The sequence below is a fragment of the Rhyacophila brunnea genome, unplaced genomic scaffold (assembly GCF_057557595.1).
Source record: "Rhyacophila brunnea isolate RB1 unplaced genomic scaffold, BYU_Rbru_1.0 scaffold_1, whole genome shotgun sequence".
Taxonomy (NCBI): Eukaryota; Metazoa; Arthropoda; class Insecta; order Trichoptera; family Rhyacophilidae; genus Rhyacophila; species Rhyacophila brunnea.
Window position 1 is genome coordinate 15,163,946 of NW_028232751.1, and position 20,537 is coordinate 15,184,482.

Consider the following 20,537-nt stretch of genomic DNA (forward strand, 5'->3'; position numbering starts at 1 on the left):
CAATTACAATAATTTAGATATAATTGTTACAATAAGTACTATGTGTTAACAGTACCTTTCTTGTCTTGAATAAATTTTAGACCGAGATACACAGTTTTCACAGTTCAGACGGTTAACTTTTTGTAATTGTTACAATAAGTGTTAATAATTCGATACATTCCTACCCTATTTAGCTGCCGTAGCGGACTGAAAGCAGGCTTGTGTATAGAATAGACCCGCGTATGGATGTTGGTTGGCCAACAATAATGTATCTTCAATTCTGTAACCTTTGCAGATAGGTGCCGTAACCAGGGCTGGAAAAATTAATATTGCTGATATTTGCACGGTAATTAACAAATTGGAAGAGGATTGTAAAGTCTCTACGAATTGCTACAAAAGAATTATAAAGCATGATACCAGCTTGACTAAATTAAAACTTGGTGACTTCTTAACCGAATGCTTGGAGAGGATTGTTATTCTTCAAGTTGTAAGAAGGCGAATACTTATTAGGTACCTATCTCACATGTTCTTTCATTATTAATTTATTAGGAATATAAATTGCGAAGAAACAGATTTTCCACCCGTAATAAAATTTGGATTGTGTTTTAAAACAGCTGAGCTAAAAGATGGAAGATATCTCCAATTTACTGTAAAATAAATTGTGACTAGGACTTTTGTCTAGCTGTGTAAATTTCGAAATAGCTGTCATAGCTAATAATATTACTATATTAGTGTACCTACAGTGGAGTAGTCGGTAGAGTGCCCGTATATAAAGCCGTGAAGCTGGTAAATGAGCATGTTGTTTTTTCAATAAGTGCAGTCCACGTTGAGCGAACAGTTATTCATTCCGTATTAAAAACTTTGTTAATATAACGTCCACTAGTTGGAGGCCCGTTCAGGAAAGAAAATGGTAATTTAATTTGTAGCAATCTAGAAAAAATCTTTTAAGCTTTTCTGTTAATTAATTTTTCAATGCCAGGGAATATAAGGGAGTCTGGGCTTAGAATTATTGTGGTAAATCCAAGCTTGAGTATAGAATGATTACTATTAATATTTTTAGGGCTAAGACATTCTTGCAATGGCTGGGCGTGTGTGATGATTCAGACATTTGTGAAAACTTCAAAATTATCAGCGAATTTGCACTTGAATACCGGACAACCCGAGAGAGAGTGTTAGAACAGAACATTCGAAAGAAGGCATACAGAGAGCGATCACAAACTAGAGGCAAACTCATTACAGAGGTAAAGCGTTTTACCTACTTTTATCGATATAGTAATTAATTCAATCAGTTCTTAAGTTATAACCATGGTTAGTAATAAGTCGAAATATTTCATCAATGGTGTGATTAAAATTGAAATAACTACACACATACTATTAAAATATGACAATATTTTACTAAAAATGGTTACATACTTCTTCAATCATAATTCCATCTTACCATCAGCCTTTTCTCCCTACCCTCATGGAAAGTCACTGATGATACATAATACAAAATGCTTGCACATGTTTCTATATGACTTGATTTCAAAATATTTAATTAACAAATAAACTTCTAAAGTTGGGTTAATACTAATTTAATTTTTTTTTCAGAATGCCACTGCTTCCGAAAAAGAAAGTCTAAAGAATATTTTAATATCTGCTCCAGGATTCAGCAGAAAGAGAAAAGAACTACTGAGCAAGGGGTTTGTAATTTAATTTTAATATAACAAAAATAGTCTGATTAAATTTTAAATTATTTATTTATACTTACACGTAACTATTAAAACATGAGCTGGACTAAAAAAGATTGTCTGGTCGGCGGTACGAATGATATTATTTTTACTGGTGTACCCTAATTATACAGAGAGGAAGCTATCATACCACATTCGTAATACATTTAATTCTGATTATGATTTCCAAAATATTTTTTAAATTAATTTTGTATATCACCAGGGGTGCGGTTAGGGGCCGTCGACATATTATGATGTCACATGATTATGTCTATTTTTAACACCCCCTCCCTAAACATTGAACATTAAATATTTATCTTTAAATCCCCTTAAATTTTTGTTTTACTTTGTAACGTCACATTTCCTCTGACCCCCCCCTCCCTCCATCCCCCCTGTGACACATCATCATTATTATATCAAACCCTCCCCCCCTAGAGCGTGATGTCACATGTGGACGGTCCCTTATGACCTCTATACATGACAGTGGCGAAGGGTGACTTTTGGAAAGAGGTAGGCTGTGGAGTAACCACGCTTATCAGATATATTTACGGGAAATAAGAAGATAGCCCAATATTACTACTGATGAATAGGTACACTAAATCGATGAAGTTTCAAAAGCTCAAGTAGTTTGATATAATTAGTTTACAAATAAGCAATTAGTTTGCATTATGTGTTTTCCTAAACATTTATAAACGTAGCATACCTACGCTCAAAATATCTTACCTATCATCTTTGAAAATATCCGTTGTTGTGTATAATATGTTCCATAACAACTTATAATTTAACCCGTGAAACTTGACATTTTAAAATACTTCTATATTTAAAACACAGACTTTGGTATAAATAACTGATAAATAAAAATCGCGAGATAAATTATTTTATTATTTTTAACAACATCAATGAATTGAATCCTGAATTCTGAATAAAAAGCCAGACAGTGATCGGCGCCACGAGACTGAAGTCATACAAAACAGATCTGGAAAAGGGTTCAAATTAATTCATAATATAGTTGTATCCAGGCAGCGCTAGTATGGGTATATGGTTATAAACCTTACTAAATAAAATAAAACTTCTAAATTCTGACGATAGATGACTCTCAATTGGATGAATTTTTCAGTGTATTTATTTATTTTTTAAATTAAATTATTTACTTGAGGATCTATTTTTCTTAGATGGTAGGCTTTAAATAATCGCCTACTATGGAACCTTCGCCACCGATTCATGAGGAATAATGAAGCCTCTCTTTTGAATACATAATACCGCTGGCCCTGTGCAGTGTACCCCGAACACCCAATGATATTTTCTGAATTGTGTTTTTAGGGAAGATGCTTCGGAGCAATTGATAGAAGATGTATTTACTAATTTGTTAAAAAAGGGGAAAAAATCTCAACACAAAACATCAAACAAGAAATTGAGTAAGTGTAGTCCATAATTTAACATATTATTATAACTTGCAAAGAGTTAGAATTGGGCAGACCGTATTTCCTCAAATATAAGACGCACCCTTATTTTTATATTAAAATATATAAAAAAATTATGTAAACTTTATTATAACAGTCATGTATGTACTATCTATCACAAAATTAGAAATTTCTTCAGATTCACAAATTAGCGGTGTCTTTGTTCGGAAGCGTAAGAAGTGTACCACTTTTATGGTATACCTGTCCTTGTATCTTTAATGTCGGTAAGAATCCTTGGTTATGTAGCATAGGCACAGATGTTCCAAAAGATGTCATTTAAAAACTAGAATTATACTTTCGGAGAAGACTTATAAATGTCGTTCACCATGTGTGATCACTTTTCAGCAAGCTATTTAAAAGGTGCACTAAATCGCCGTAGTTTGACAATTTGACCTTTCCACCTGAACAAGTCCAAGGACTCATCGAAAAATTTCAGCACTCAATAGCAGTGTTTATCAACCGGTGGTCCACAGAAATGTTTTGATGGTCCGCGAATTTTTAGCGTCCAAATGCCTATGCTAAAAATTTCCAATAAAATCTTCAAAACCTGTGCACCTGCAAGTGTTTCTGCATTGTGTTTCTGTTATTAAAATAGATTAATGGTTTTATGTGATGAAATCAACCGCAATCAGATGTCATTATACGTTACTATATAAATAATATATTTTTATTTCTGTGTTAACGGTCCGCAAAACATTTCTACTATTTTCAGTGGTCCGTGGGCGTAAAAAGGTGGAGGTCTAGGCTAGAGCATGCCATTTAGGAGCCTTTAAATTCCCGACAAACTTTGTGTTTTATAGTACAGATTGTTATCACTTATTTTTAATATCATATCATGAACGCTTTGAATTTGTAATTTGTCATGTTCATAATATGTAAAATAAATAAATTTGAATTTGAATAATAGAATAGTATGAAATGTTATCTAATTTTTTGTTTAACTCATAATAATATTTGGCATGTTGTCTTCTTTTTGACAGTTAAACGATCTAGGACACGAGAAGGTATACACGAGGATCAAAAATTATTAACATAGAAGCTGAAATTAAAAGGTAAATAATATAAATTGTTTTATATTATAAACAGCCAATTATTTCTTTAATATGCGAATAAAATTATAACATTAAATATGCAGTACCTACTTCATGCACATAATTTAATGATGACAATGACCGGTTTCGTCTAGTTAGACAGACATTGTTAACTGATACAAAAACTGGTCTGTTTGATATTAAATAATATGTGGATTAAGTACCTATTATGTTTTATTTGTAATTAATATGTGTCTTTCCATTATGATAATTAACATGATTAAAGTGATAATTGCGAATTATTTTAAAATACTTTTATTGTATTTAATGTTATGTTGCCATAATAATTGTAGCGCAGCAAGTGTATCCTAGACCAGTACAAACTTCTAAGAGACTTTTTGAGGACAATGGACGAGCTGGTGTAACCCACAAGCCTTGAGATTTATTGAATTCGCCTCCAAATTAATTAAAAGCAATGTTTATTTTGTAACAGTTATTGCTATGATGCATTACAATCAAATGTTATTTAAATTATTTATAATGATATCAAGAATGTAAGATTTTTTTGCATTATTTTGAAAAACTATACAAATATACCTAATAGTATACTATAGAAAAAAGTTGGACTGGGTAATATCATATAGATTCAGATAACGTAGTTATTAGCAATAATTCTGATGGCTTAATGGATAATAAATAGCACTGACCCACAGTGAATGTATATTTGTTTGAATCCCACTCGGTTCAACTTTTTATATGTACAGGCATGTTTGAGGTTTTTCAAAATTATGCATTTGCAAAAAAATGTAAGTACTTATTCAGAAAATATCTTTCTTTCTTATGTTTGTTTGAAAAAAGTTTAAAATACTAATACTTACCTATATTGCTTATTTACATCAATAATATATGGTAGTTTATTTTTTTAATAATGAGTCATACCAACTTCTGTTTACAAATTACCTTACCTAGTTTTTACAGCAAAAAAAATTTGGCCAGCGATAATTTTTATAATAAAATTGCATTTCTTGAAAAACAAAAAATAGTGTACACCCGATGATCCTCTTTTTGCACGTTCGAAAGACTACCTTGCAAAACAAGATAAGGTACCCATACAAAAATGGTAGATAGGTTCCATTACTTAAAATCAACTCAAAATACGAAAATCTTGAACTCAAAATAAATCGAATTTATTTATTATTTATACATAAGAATATGTATACATAAAAATACATAGTTTTCGATTTAAATTAAATTTAGTATTTCGTTGGCTTAATGACGCTACCGCCGAAGCACGTGGCATGTCCTCTCGTATCGAAACCGAAGTGTTTGACTAGTGGCACCATGTATATACGTATGTATGCATGACAACAGTGGCGTGCGGTCCACTGCAACGCAATTTTTTGATAAATATGTCCTTACATACATACCTATTTTTATTCATTTTAGCTTTTTTAAATCGTGTTAAAGCAAAAAAATCAATGTAAATAAAAAATAATCATAATTATTTTAAACCGTGTTATTTCGAAACCGTGCAAAAAGAGGATCGGGTGTATATTGAATTACACTAATTTAATTATTAAAGTATTTTTGTATTGTCAAACTTCCCAGTTTTTATTATTTTTGTTCTTTGCCTTTAAATTGTGATTGTTCTAAAGACCTTTAATAATTTTCTGTGAATTAATGACATTTTAAGAGTATTGTATTGTGTAGATGTTTTAAATAATACATTGAAGTATTTTTATAACAAATAATTGAAAAGGAAAAACATAGCCTCCCTCTGCGATTGCTAAGCATTTGAGTGTATCAGTATTTTATAACATTATGTGCGCTATTTTATATTTCTATTAAGTATCGCTAAGCTTACCAAAACTAGCTATTATTAATTTTATATTGGTAAATATTATTTATTATAAACAATTTTCTTGAAAATGGAATTTCTATCATACCATTGAAAGATTTTTTTAAATGTCAACAACCTTATAAAACAGCAATTTATTACAATTTATGCTTCAAATACATAATGTTGCACGTCGCGTACTGTCATGCTGTCACAGCGACAAATTTAGTTTATGGTTTCGTCATTCCGCAGAATATTTTGAACGATCACCATCTCCATAAATTCAAAGATGGAGAGTGACAACTAGAGGTGGGAAAACTGGTTGATTTTGAAGACTAAGTACACTTACTACCAGTATAAAAAAATACTTAGTATCAAAACTGGTTCCAAAATACTTACTAGTATTTGGAATACTATATAGAGCGTCTGGCATGCGTATGCAACATAAGTCAAATACTCAACTGCAACTAAAACATAACTCCATATTAGTATTTGAAATATTGGCTTCAATAGAATCGCTAAAAATACACTGAGCTGAGCTTTTCGAAATGTCCCATTTATATTATAAAATTTTAAACACATTTTAAATATTTATGAGTAGTTTTTATGTTATGTTATAATATTCTTGTTAACATAAAATGAATAACAATGATTTTTTTTATTTTAAACTGCTGTCACCTCAGCACATTCTGCTATGAATGTGCTACTACAGAAAATTTATGACCTATTGTTCATACATAAGATGATGTAATTGACATGCATAGACTAATAAATTAAAATATAATTGTATTCAAGCGCTCGCGCGCATTTAATGTCAATGGTATTGTAAGTCTACCAACTAGCGATGATATCATCACAAGTTTTTTGGAACAAGTTTATTGGGCCACACGTACTGAGTGTGGGTAGTTTCATCCGATACTTGAGTACACAAACTAGTGACAGTATTTCCAACTCACCTCTAGTGATAACTCTAATGTATTAGTATTTCAATTAATTTTAACAGTTTCTACGTGTGCGTATGTTAAAATTACTTGCAATATTGTATCCATTGATAATATTTTTAACATAAACCAACTTGCAGACATAATAGACAATCTTATAGAAAATACATAGTGCCAACTGCTCAAAACAAAAAACACGCGATTTTGACATGAGTCGAAAATGTGTAGGCATGTAGAAAATGATAAAAAAACATTCATTGAGTCATATGGGTGTCGATGGAGTGTGGTACGCGAGCTACCTCATTGTTGTTTTGGTGATTTTGGCAGATTTTGCTGACAATTTTCATTTAAAGGTTCAAAATGTGCTACAAGACGGGAGCACCAGTCTGATAACATTTTAAATACCAAGAAAAATTACATTACACACTCTTTTCCCGTTGCGGCAGCTTACAGCATATAATGTGATCATAATATATTTGAAACATTAATTACATGCATAATAATTTTACTGTTAAATTTCTATTCTAATGAATATTTATAGTTCCCTTTCAAAATTGCCTAAAATGTTTAGTAAATAAAACACAATATGTGATAGTTATTGAAGTCAATCACTGTGAATAAAATAAAGTAAATTCACATTTAGATAATAGCTATTATATTAATGCTTAAGATGTTTCTTTTGTAAGGGAAAGAGAATTTGACAGTAACGTATTGTTATGTTCTATTATCAGGTTTATATTCATTTGGCATATTATTAAATTTTTGTGTAAATAAAATAAATAAAAGCGAATAATAATGAAATTTTTTTTATTTACACGTTGTTTTATTCATTTGACAAAATAAAATAGATAATTGCCGTTAGACTTGTAATATACATTATAATACAAGACAGACTTTTAATATGGTTCGCGCGTAAATGAAATAGTGGAAATATGATTTATGTTCAATACCTGCCTAAGTATTAATAGAAAATGGCTACCATCAAAATGAAGTATTCATAAATAAAATAAGTTATTTAGACCTTAAAGAAGGTTGTCAAATATTTCCACCACATGAAGGATATCGAAGATGTATAATAATTTATGATACTTTATTGCTTTCAAAAATATAACTATTAGTTCCAATTATAGTTACTATAAACATTGCACTTTTTCAGTAATTTTTCAAACATTTCATAAAAGAAACATCATGTATTGACATTATTTATTATTCACTATTTTGGACACTCCATTTTTTTTTTAACTATTGTTGTTAGGTAGGTACCGAAATAAAATGAAACTGTAAATAAATGACCATATTGCATCAATTATAAAACATTTTTTTTCTATTTTGGTGTCTGAATTGGGGGTGTTCTATAACTGATGGGGTCTTACAACCGCCGTCAGAGACCTCGAGTCAATTTTAAGAAAATGAATCTGAAGAAGTTTCAAACTCTGTATACATATACATACATAAATAATGTACTGTTTTTACTATCGACTTCCATCTTCGTAATAAGAGATTTTATGTTGCCTTATTTTTATTTAATAATTTGGTTTTAAAAAACAGGGGTGTCTTATAATCGGGAGCATCTTATAATCAATGCAATATGGTAGCTCCATAACTATAACATGTCTTTAATATTAATAAGTACCAATGCTATATTTTGATCAATAAAGTTATCACCAATATGACTGGATTATTATTTACGAACAATTCGCGTTTTCTTTGTCCATTTTTCTAATAACCAACAAACAATTCAACCTCACTTCATTTATGTGTTATGTTAGGGGTTTCCAAAACTGTGCCTTCAGACCCATTTGTCCACACCTTGTGCAAAATATTTTAAAATAAAAATTTGTTTGCACAAAGTTAATATTTATAAAATTCACTTAAAAAAGTTGGTAATTTATGTAAACATTTAATAATTTTTATCAACAAGCGTATTAAGATTATTTTTTATTAATTTGGTTTCAGTGTAGGGAAAATAAAAAAAAAATACCTCTAATGGCCAAAATATGGAAAAATAGACAAATCTAATTTGTAAGTCAAAATTTTGTAAAATCAGGAAAAACTTACTTAAACATGCGTGTACCTATCTCAAACAAAGTACATAATAATATTTATTCATAAAATTTATATTTTCTCTCTCAAAATAATTACCATATTAAAAACCAGCTGAGATGCGCTGTGTTATTCTCCCTAATACTTAGATACCGACAAATATCACTTGAAATGCGGCAGATTGGAGAACTTATAGCTTGCAATGCAGTGGTTGCAACACCAATGCCACCACACCTCAACTTATAGTTATCGGCGTCTAGCACACTAGAATTACGTTTTAGTGTCAGGCCTTGAAAAATGACTGTTATAATAATAATAATTGAGGAGTTGGGATAGAAGAGGAGACTAAGTAAAACTACGGTATTCTGCTTGAGCGTTTTTTTTTTATATTCTTGATTATATTTTTACCATATCACCATGACTACAAGTACCAACATACTGATATGCCATGTTTTTGTTAATTAAAATGTTTATATAGGTTTTCTTAATACAATAGTTTAGCACTATGCATGCATGCATTTCCCACCAAAGTCCTCAATAATGACACTTCGTGCAATTTTGTTCTTGTTACAAGGATCTGTTTAACTATTAATGACCAATAACATTGCAAAACAACTGCATTTGTTGTTGTTATTGCAATTTACAGATTGAAAAAAATGGTTTTTTGTGTTACAATAATAATTGTTCTTTATAATTTCTTTCTGTGGATTTTTCTATAATTTATACCGTTATTTACTGACAGTGAAAATATAAAAATCTTTCATAATTCCACATTTAATTTTAGATTGAATGGAATAATTGACACTGGAAAGAAATCTATCAAGACCAAAGATGTTGAAGAAAACCTTCTTTAGAAGACAGAACCTAAATAGGAGTGAAGCTGAAAAATACTAAGAATAATGGTTAAATTAACCACTGGACATTTCAGATTACATATTCTTTTGAAGCAAACTTCATACGATTATCACTTGCATATGTCAAAGCAAAAAGAGCAAACATTTCAAAAAAAAATTTAATCCGTTAACCACTAGAATTTTACAATGTTAACAATAGGTACCCAGATACACTAACTATTATTTATAATATTTGGATAATCATAAAAATCGAATATGTCACAAGTAGCCGTTCTGTGATTGGCTGAAATAAGATGGTGGCAGGTTTGTATCTAACTTTGATCAACTAACACAGACTGGTTTGGACGTAACCACATATTTCGAAGGCATTTTTATATAAAAATGAAAATTGTATTTGATAGCATTGTTGATACATTTTTATTAACTCAGAACTTAATTATGATTCCATATAATTAGTTTATACACGGTTTTGCCTAGAATTGTGTTGATTGGTTTTTTTTTTAAATTGACCGCTTTTTTTCTTGAAATGTTTATAATAGTAAAGTTTATTCGTTATAGAATGACATTGCATCTTTGATAAACAACTCATACATTGCCATATAAATCATAGAATGGTATCCAATGCTCATGCGGTATCAGTGGCGAAGGGTGGAGGTAAGCTGTGGAGACCTTACAAAAACAATACACACCTTTTCGGTCATATTTATTTGTTTTCATCGAACCAAGAATACAAATTGCAGATGTTTTTCAGAATTCAGTTAAACCCTGCCCAAATCAAATAAGTAAAAAAAATATACGTCTATCTATGAAATATCTAAAACTAGGTATGTATGATCGTCCTAATTTTAGATTTTTTATCTATTATCATGACTTAATTAAATTTATAAAACTAACTTCATGACACTATCTGCAATTTGTTATTTGCTCTATTTATGTAGGATCTCCACAGCCTACCTTCGACACTGTGCATTAGTGACATTGTAAAGTAGATTTTCTTATTATCAATGATATTTTGTATTTAAAATATTGGTAATAAATAATATTGTTTAGTTTTGATAAAATAATGAAAATTGGATATGTTGTACATTTATATTTAATAAAAATGTGGCTAAATGCTGATATTAATTATAAATAGAAATTTACATACTCCTGTAACAGAGTGAAAATGGCTTATTTAAACTCTACAGAAACTGTAGATCCAACAGCAAGGTTTATAGGTTTAATACAATAAATTTTTTTTTTCAAAATAAATCAAAAAAGGGAACATATTATGTGAAAGTATAATTTTTTCTATTTTTAATTATTACCAATCAGACAAGCAATCAAATTTTATTATATTGTTTATGAAAAGAGTTACATATTATTTGTTTTTATAGAATAATATTCACGTGTTAAGATAAATAGAACTGGTATGCATTTGAATGGCCGAGCATAAGTTGTAAATACCATTGGCTAATAACCATCATTGGCTTTAAAATCCAGTGTACATATCGTCACTGTCCTGGCAGAAGACACTAATTCGAAAAAATGACATATTGAGTTAGTTATACCAAAATGTTCCTTATTTCAAACTTTACCGTCTGGAAACCTTCTTAATAAATAAACAGTCTTTATTTTAAAGTTATCCTTTTTACAATTACTTAATAAACTCACATGATAGACCATTTCAAACATTTTAACAACTTCAAAGCCAAATTACTCAAAACTAGTATTCTCCAGTTAGTGTGTTCTGCCAGAACAGAGACAATATGGAAATTGGCCACATCCCGAAGAGGTTATTTAATAAATAAAAAAAATACAAAGAATCTATAAGATCCCTGCGCTGGGTGCAAACAAATGGTAAAAAAACAACACATAAGCCTGCCTGCCGTGAGACTTAAACCAGCGACCCGCGACTTCAAAAGCGGACATTCACCCGTCCATTGCATGTCCTTATGCATTCTTAGAACAACTGACTTATCCGCAAAACTCTATGATTTAAAAGAAAATACTTAGTTTAAAAATAAATATGCAACAGAGTTCAACTGTAACATAAATTCCCATCCCCACCGCATGAGCCATATTACCAGATGAATGAAAAACAATGAAACTTAAAGTGAGGTTATAAACTAGTACTTAAGCTAACACTAGATTGGTTTAATTTTGAAATGGAGTCCTATCAACGAGAATACAAGGCATTTTAAATCCTGCACTAGATAATAAAAACATCGCAGTCCTTCAGGGTCACGCGATTGGTTTACATCCACTAGTGATCCGGTCTTAGAGGTTGTAAATGAAATGTGCTCCTCACCGATGACGATTTCCAGCTCCTGTAACAATATAAAAAAATGTTAGAGTAAAAAGAAAAAGACTTAGTGTTATCACCGGCCTTCCGCGCGCTCTTAAGCGGAGATGGCAGGCCGTGATAATGTCAAGGCCAAAGCGGGGGTGGGAGACAGAAACGCACGGTGTATAGTGTCAAGGCTGGTATATTTTATCGTATTTACAGGTTATTGTCGTGGCGGTCGGTTGGTAATTGGCGGGCTGCAAACGTGGCTTCTTTGCGTCCTAGCTGCTGATGCTTGGCATCCGAGACGCGAGTCGGTGCTTGCGGCGTGGCGATGCAGTCTTTTTGGCTGGCTGTCCGGAATGCTTTTAACTTGGTATCTTGCTTGGCGCCGACACGGTCCTTTTGGCTGGAGAATAGGGGATGCTGGCTTGGCTTCGCGTCCGAGGCGAGAAGAGATCCTGGCTGGTCGACGTCTGATACGAGAGAGTAGAGAGAGCTTTTGCGGACGATGCTGTTGGTTCGGCGTGACGGGGAAGAGAGATTTTCGCGCGCGTCTAACTGTCAGGTGGCGTCATATTTGTCCGTCGGTCGGGAACCTCCCTGTTTTACCGACGGATTGACTAGTGGCGGCGCGAGCAGCCGTTTTTGACAGACCGCGTCTGTTTTGGCGGGAGATGCTGGCGAATTTGAATTTCCGATTGAGGCGGGCTTTGCTCGGCCGAGGGTTGCGATAACCGCGAAGAGTGGACGTAAGCTGTGGTATTTTGGGAAATATGATGGTTCGGTCCGCCCTTTGAGGTGGTCTCCTGTGGGAGACCTTCATCTGGTATCAGTGTGAAAGAGTAGTGTAGATAAAATAAATCGCAGATATATCATACCTTGTAAAGTACAGAAAGGTAAAGTACATTTTAAATATTTAATTTATATTTGATTTATTAAGTGTTCTGATCTATTACCGTTGTCATTAATAAATTATTTATAATAAAAAACAAACTCTAATTTAAATATATACAAAGACCATGGGAGCGCATTCCCAGATCACTCAAGTAATCATGCTTTGTAATGAAAATGAGTGTTGTTGAGTGAATAATGTTCGTATAATGTTCGAATGAGTGAATAATGTTCGTCTGTAGCCGGTAGCGTAAAATAGCAATACTCATATTAGGCTCAAACCGACTCATGCAAGCTCAGCTAACTGGAACTTGCGCACGGGAAGAAAAGTGTAAATAATGTCAAATTGTGTACCTACATTAGTTTTTTTTAAATGGTAAATTCCGTTGTGTGACATATTATTTTAACAGCTTCAATTGCGCAATATTGTTAATACATATTAATATTCAAAATAGTGTTAGTGATTTCGAATGGGCAATGGTTAATATCTGACAATCATCTGATACCTTAGCCTTAGGCTTTAGTGACAAAACGTTGGCGAGTGAATGATTTACCCTGTTTAGTGGAATCTAAAGAAGTATGTGATTTAATTATTAATAGAGCAAAATACCGTTTATTAGCATCCAAATTATTTTATTCTGAACAATTTATTAATTATCATAAATCTTTTCCTACAAATGATTTTAATTTGGTGACCAAAGCATATGGCTTTTTAGATAAAAATAAACTCAAAAATGAATTATCTGTTATTTACAGCTCGAATATTTTTATAATGCTGATGGTGCCTACCAGCATTATTAAACATTTTGATAGAAAAAAATCTTATTGACACATTTGCGGGAACGGTTCTACTATGTATTAAGGCGAATTCTTCACTGAGCCTTTTTTAAAGAGGCACCTAGCGGAAAAATACGAAGCTTGCAATTTGAGACATTTTTTTGATAATTTACAATTTCAACTGTATTAATGAATAAATATGTATCTGAAAACATTAAAAATAAAAATGTTTTTTATTTTAAGTCAAAGACAAACTTACAATTGTAAAAAATGTAATAAAATGTGAATTTGTTCTATCGGTCCGCACCCTATTATTACATATATTTTATGGTCATATTTATTATTAAAATTTAGTTTATTAAGTTTTCTAAGCATCACCTAAGCGATTTTTGACAAATTCATAGTTTTAATATTTTTTATATCTATTTAAAAAAACATCGATTTTTATAAAAAATATAAATGTGTATAACTTGAAATCCTTTTTATTTATATCAAATCAATTATTTTTATAAATATAAATAAAATATTTATATTAATATAAATAAAAAGGATTTCAAGTTATACACATTTATATTTTTTATAAAAATCGATGTTTTTTTAAATAGATATAAAAAATATTAAAACTATGAATTTGTCAAAAATCGCTTAGGTGATGCTTAGAAAACTTAATAAACTAAATTTTAATAATAAATATGACCATAAAATATATGTAATAATAGGGTGCGGACCGATAGAACAAATTCACATTTTATTACATTTTTTACAATTGTAAGTTTGTCTTTGACTTAAAATAAAAAATATTTTTATTTTTAATGTTTTCAGATACATATTTATTCATTAATACAGTTGAAATTGTAAATTATCAAAAAAATGTCTCAAATTGCAAGCTTCGTATTTTTCCGCTAGGTGCCTCCCTAAAAAAGGCTCAGTGAAGACTTCGCCTTAAACCTAATTTGCACTATTCCGATGACATCAGTGGAAAGTGTAAGATGTTTTTCCACACTCGAACGGATCAAGTGTTTTAGCAGAAACACTATCACGCAACCAAGATTGAACGCATTATGTGTGCTCAGTATCGAAAAAAGAATGAAACATGAGATTCCTGACTTCAACAAACGTGTGATTGAAAAATTTGTGTCGATGAAAAACAGAAGAATGGATTTCTCATACAAATGAACAAAAACATATTTAAAAAACAGTGAACTCCCAGTAAAATAACTCACCGGTCGCTACTGATTATTGTATAATACTATAAATATACCTGGGTGTCACAATGCAAGCGAAAGATATTTGTTTGAATCCCACTCAGATCAGATTTTTCCTAATAGGTATATTTTCAGAGGTGATTCCAAGTTATGCAAAAATATTATACAGTACAGATTACTAGCGCCTGTACACGTGCATGGATTTACTGGCATCAATAGTGTAGTTTTTTAAACTATCGCAATAATAACTGTTTACACGTAAAAGAACAGACTATTTTGCCAATCTCATTCTTCAAGCGTAAGCGAGACATGATGTTGACATTGTAGGTATGGTGCTATTTGACCGATTGTGAAAATTGGTAAACGTCAATATTTTTGTGCGCGGTGAACACCGAACGAATATCTTCAGGACTTCTTTGTAGCCATCATGGATGTTAGATTCAATTATCTTGACATATCACTGACATTCAGTGGACTTTACGACGTTTGATATGAGTCAACACATCGCACCGTGTGTGTAAAACCAAGGCAAGTGCAAAAGACATATTTTGGATATATTAGGGTTTGAAGTCTTCGTTTTGTTACGACAAATAGAGTTCCTAAAAACAAAACATAATATTTAGTTTATATCTACATTATATTGCATGTTCTTTCAGTTACTTCACTTTTACATTATCAAGTTTACGACTTTTACAGTTGTTTTGCATTTAATCACGAAATTGAAAAATTTGCAAATGCCTTGGTTTTACACTCACGGTGCCACATATAGAATTACACCAGAATGCCATACCATACTACTGCTCCATGTTTTTCATATGCAAAATTTGCAATCGAAGAACCCTTAAGATAGCCTTAATGTAAGATGAACAGATAGTTAAGTCCGGTAGCACACAAATTCGTTTCGACTGCAACATAGCCAAAAAAACAAAACTGACAAGTGTTGCAACTCTTTTCCCCGCACACAACCGTGTCACACACAACAGTGACATCACAGAGCTAGCCGAAACTATGCCTATGCATCTTAAACCAAACCGATTGGCCGACCGAAAAGAGCATGCGTCGCTAAAACATTTGCTATGTTCGACCAAAAATATCGAATTCATGCTGTGTACAACGGATGCATTAAGTGACATAACAGTCATGTTTTGTGAACGTCAAGAAAATCAACCACATTGACAAATTTGACGTATTGCAGTCGAGACGAGTTTTTATGTGCGAAAAAAACTAAGTGTAGGTTGCAATTCTGGATAAAAAAACTCGAATTCAAGAAAACATAATTACAAGTTTGTTCATTGGAAGCCAGGCGGGAACAGCGCCAATTTTCATAGCCGATTTCGATAAAATTTATGAATCGAAAAATAATTATCTAACCTAACCTAAAATCCAGTATAAGGCTATTTATTTTCAAAATTTGTTTGCCGCTGGCTTCCACTAAGCAGACTAGAACCACTAGTAATTAAACTAAAACGCTCTGTTGATTATATCAAATTGAAATTAAGAGCTGTTTCACACAAACACTGGTATCTGGACACTGCATATACATATAAATGAACGTGACACACTAAGGTCTCGGTCTAAACACACCCCATTTACGTGTAAATGCAGCGTCTCGAGACACTGGTGTCTGTACACCGGTATCTCGTGTGAAACGGCTTTAGTCTCACTTTTCTTATAATATACTGAGCGAATCGATGTATTTATTATTTAAAAGGCTAAGAAACGATAAATATATTTTTGGGGACTTTTGATACAATGCACGAATGGTGAGTCAGTTTTAATCAATTGATGTCGTGCCATTACTATAGGTACTCAGTAAATGTATCAAAACAACACAAAGTGACATTATTATAAGCAAGAACGGCATGGACCATACCTGTCGTCCAACACGATCCGGTTGCGGCCACATCGAGTCGTCTTCGTGCATTATTTCGGAATCATGAATAACTCTTTTCAATTCTTCCATAACACACGTGTGAACGTAGGCTTCTTTACGGATCATGGTATCATTTTTGTAGTTTGAATTGTTGGCATACCTTAATTTGCCATCTGGTCTGAATTCAAATTCCAAAAATTCGTGACCAAATTTTCCCTTATGGCCCACATAATATCGAATATAAAAATCGGTCGACATTCTCGGCAGGTAGTAAACAAAGCCAAACAACAAGGCAAGCCGCTGACCCGGCTAACCTCAAAACAAAATACCTATGGAATAGTAGCAATTTTATTATTGTTTGTAGCAATAATATTAGCATAGATAATGTAGTCTATGGCAAAGCTCGCCAAACATCACAAACAATTTATATAATTTAGTCATAGACTAAATTTAGTGGTGGCAGTGCTGTCATCTTTTGTCACCGAATTATAGTACATGGTACCAACATTTAATTACGTGTAAATAATAATTGTATGTGGGTATTACATTATTTCACCGTAGCACAGTTCGCCATGAGCTTTCTTATCGTAAAGAGATGACTGTTTACTATACGGTCCTCCTGCTTAGAAAGCTTTTGACTGCTCATAAGCATGACATTTAATCATAAATTCTTTTTTGGGTTATGAAATGAAAGGTTAAAACATTTGTAAAATATATTTTGGTAGGTAGGTAATTAGGTACTTATACATAAGAAACGTGGGTGCGAAGGATACGCTGCCCGGCGAACGGAATATGTCGTTCGCCTCGAACGAGATACGCGAGAGTGCGCGCGCAGTATAGGAAGAAACGTGGGTGCGAAGGACACGCTGCCAGGCTAGTACTATACATTTTATTACGGCAACAAAAGACACAATTGACCTAATCTGTCCGAACAAATCCCTATCCGTAATTAACCTATTCGGTCGGAGTCCTCATTAAGTGACTCATTTCCCATATCTAACTGATTGCATTATGATGAGCGTTTTTTGACACAGTGACTTCTACCATATGTAGTGTGCTAATTTTACAAGCTATGATTGAGAAAAAATCATTAAACTCACTTGGTTATTTCTTGTCAATCTTATCACTACAAAATGTTTTATTTCGTATGAAATATATTTTACAAGAATTACCTACATAAATAACCTAATGATTTCTTTCATTACGGTATGTGCATCAAATACCTACAACATAATGACCTTAAGGTGTGCCACTGGACAACATTGGTTAATATTAGACACTTAGGTGTCTTCTTGAGTTTATACATACTGGCAAAATAATCACTTCGGTAAATATTACCCAGTTTTGACCAAATTGATAGTTAGTTACATCTTGTAGCAAAACGACGAATAATTATAGTTTTTTTTGTTTATCACACAAAAGTAATGGAAATTTGAGAAATTATAGTACTTAATATTTTTTACCTCTTCCGGCCACAAACATTTTATCGGAAAACCTGAGAAAATCTGTGTCGTTTTGGCAACTTTTTTTACTTCTCAAACAACTTTTTTTTCGAAATATCGAAATTATGGTAGGTACCTAATTTTAGTGTACATATTTTATAAATGTAGAGATGAAATGTTTAAAGAAAGATAACTTATTCCGATACCTATACAAAATTATGGTATTTTCAGCTGTACCTTTTTTATATCTCACATAGTACATGGTCCAAAATTATAGTACAAATACTATAATTATAGTATGGTTGGCCACTAGCACATAGGATTTAACTATTTACAGTCCTACAAACTATCTGGAGAATGAGATGGGGGAGCCACTGTCGAAAACTACCCAATCACGACTCGTAACTGGAAAAATCTAACATTCGAATGACGTTTTTCAATATGGCGTCCTACGGTAGTTCGTAGTTCCATTTTTGGCCATTCTCCAGATAAGTTTGTAGGTCTGTAAAGAACAGTCAAAATGGAACTACGAACTACCGTATGGACACCATTTTGAAAATGTCATTCGAATGTCAGATTATGTCCAGTTGCAAGTCTTGATTGGGTAGTTTTCAGCTATGGCTCCCCCATTCATTCTTTGTTGGTCTGTAATGGATCTGACTAGGTATTTTGATGTTTATTTGTAGGTAGCATAGACAACAAAGTAGGCAAAAAACAAACGCAAAAAATCCTATATTTTTGAACGACTGGGTCTTACTAGAACAGTTGTGTTAGCCGGCTCGCACATAAAAACTCGTCCGTCTGCAACGTATCGAATAAGTCGGTGTGACGTCATCGTTATTCACAAAACACACGTTGCCAAATGGAGCTCCGAAGATTGGTCGAATGCAACTCTTTTATTTGAAAACACACCCGAGTGCCGCTATCAACAAATCGCATGCGTTTCGGGCTGCGAGTCGAAGACGCCAAAACACATTCCTACGAATCGGTTATTCCTATACCGGCTCGTCGGTCGCCGCATTCAAATATCTATACGTTTCGAGAGGTCACGTGTGATTGTCGCTAGGAAGTGTGCGCGGTCTTCATATTATGCAACATCAGATCGACGTTCCGAGAAGATTTGATTTATGGCTGTGCGGCAGACGGGCGAGTTTAGATGTGAGAGCCAGCTTATACTTACAAAAGTCTAATACGCAAATCAAATATAAGTACCTAATAAGGCCCGTTTCAGACGGGACACCGGTGTCTATCCACCTTAGTATTCAGCCACTCTTTGACGTCAGAGCCAAAGTTACATGTCCACTTTTTCCCCGTGTTCCATATTTCCTTTCTTGTATTAGGTATTTATATGAACGCCTCAGTAGCGAATGAGTCAACGCATATTTTCGGGTCCAAAATTAGAAATACAAACAATAGGGACATAAAAACTGGCTGCGATAATAAAAAGTATCTCGGCGGTTCGAGAAGTGTGCCACCGACGGGACTCTGTGTGTCCGTCCGGTGTCTAGAGAGGCTGCAGTTATACACATACATGAATGGGCGCGTTCAAACGGAGACATACTTTTTATTACCGCAGCCAGTTTCATGTATTCATTGTTTGTATTTATAATTTTAGACGCGAAAATATGCGTCGTTGACTCATTCGCTCTGGCGCGTTCATATAAACAATAAAATAATACAAGAAAGGAAATTACTCGTGTAAAAACATGGACATGTAACTTTGGCTCAGACGTGAGACACAATCGATATTCGGTGGCTGCAATACCCACTGCAGTGTCGAGTGGCTGGATACTTCGGTGTCTAGACGCAGGTGTCCCGAGTGAAACAGGCCTAAGAATCAAAATATGTGTTAAGCAGCCGAACCTATGTAAGCAAGCTACCGTAGTTGGTCATTCACCGGTTTTGCTTACATATATTGCTGCTGACCAACGGACGAGTATGAAACGAGAAGATTAAATAGGTTTTATAAGAAATAAAATTAGGTAGTATTGATAATATTATACGGTATAGGCAGGTAGTCAAGTTTTTGTGTGTTTATCTTTCTAATGATCCTTAGTGTGTTATTTGGGTGTACATAAGAACGAAGAAAACACAAATAAAATGTTTTATTAGATAAATGCACTGCCTTTGAAGTAGGTAGTTCTATAAATTCTTCATTAAATCATTTTTCAAATTTGCAAATTATGAACAAGAATTTGTAGCACAATAATGTTTAAATTTTTGTTT

The 20,537-nt window shown here is 32.7% G+C and overlaps 2 protein-coding genes across 5 annotated transcripts in view; one reads left to right on the forward strand and one right to left on the reverse strand.

Annotated features, from left to right (window-relative positions):
• Fhos (Formin homology 2 domain containing) overlaps positions 1-9,921 on the forward strand; it is a 133,043-nt gene extending 123,122 nt beyond the window's left edge. The window contains exons 18-23 of one of the 3 annotated variants that reach the window (XM_085941506.1): positions 275-489; positions 1,040-1,220; positions 1,570-1,661; positions 3,009-3,103; positions 4,129-4,200; positions 9,785-9,921. In XM_085941506.1, coding sequence (XP_085797632.1) covers positions 275-489; positions 1,040-1,220; positions 1,570-1,661; positions 3,009-3,103; positions 4,129-4,184 — 639 coding nt within the window. In that variant the 3' untranslated portion in view covers positions 4,185-4,200; positions 9,785-9,921. Of the gene's footprint in view, positions 1-274; positions 490-1,039; positions 1,221-1,569; positions 1,662-3,008; positions 3,104-4,128; positions 4,201-4,532; positions 5,934-9,784 lie in introns of those variants that run through there. The other 2 variants (XM_085941510.1, XM_085941513.1) reach the window with 2 other exon arrangements.
• LOC147079502 (protein mago nashi homolog) lies at positions 9,364-17,202 on the reverse strand. 2 transcript variants are annotated; one of them, XR_015069857.1, is made up of 3 exons: positions 16,870-17,202; positions 10,818-12,163; positions 9,364-10,513 (listed from the first exon to the last, which is right to left on the reverse strand). XR_015069857.1 is itself a non-coding variant. In XM_085941531.1 (2 exons), exons 1-2 carry the CDS (start codon positions 17,125-17,127, stop codon positions 11,981-11,983), a joined length of 441 nt encoding a protein of 146 aa, XP_085797657.1. In that variant the 5' UTR covers positions 17,128-17,202; the 3' UTR covers positions 9,364-11,980. The 2 variants fall into 2 exon arrangements, 1 of the variants encoding a protein (XP_085797657.1); XM_085941531.1 differs by having other exon boundaries at positions 9,364-12,163.
• Positions 17,203-20,537: the final 3,335 nt, after the last annotated feature.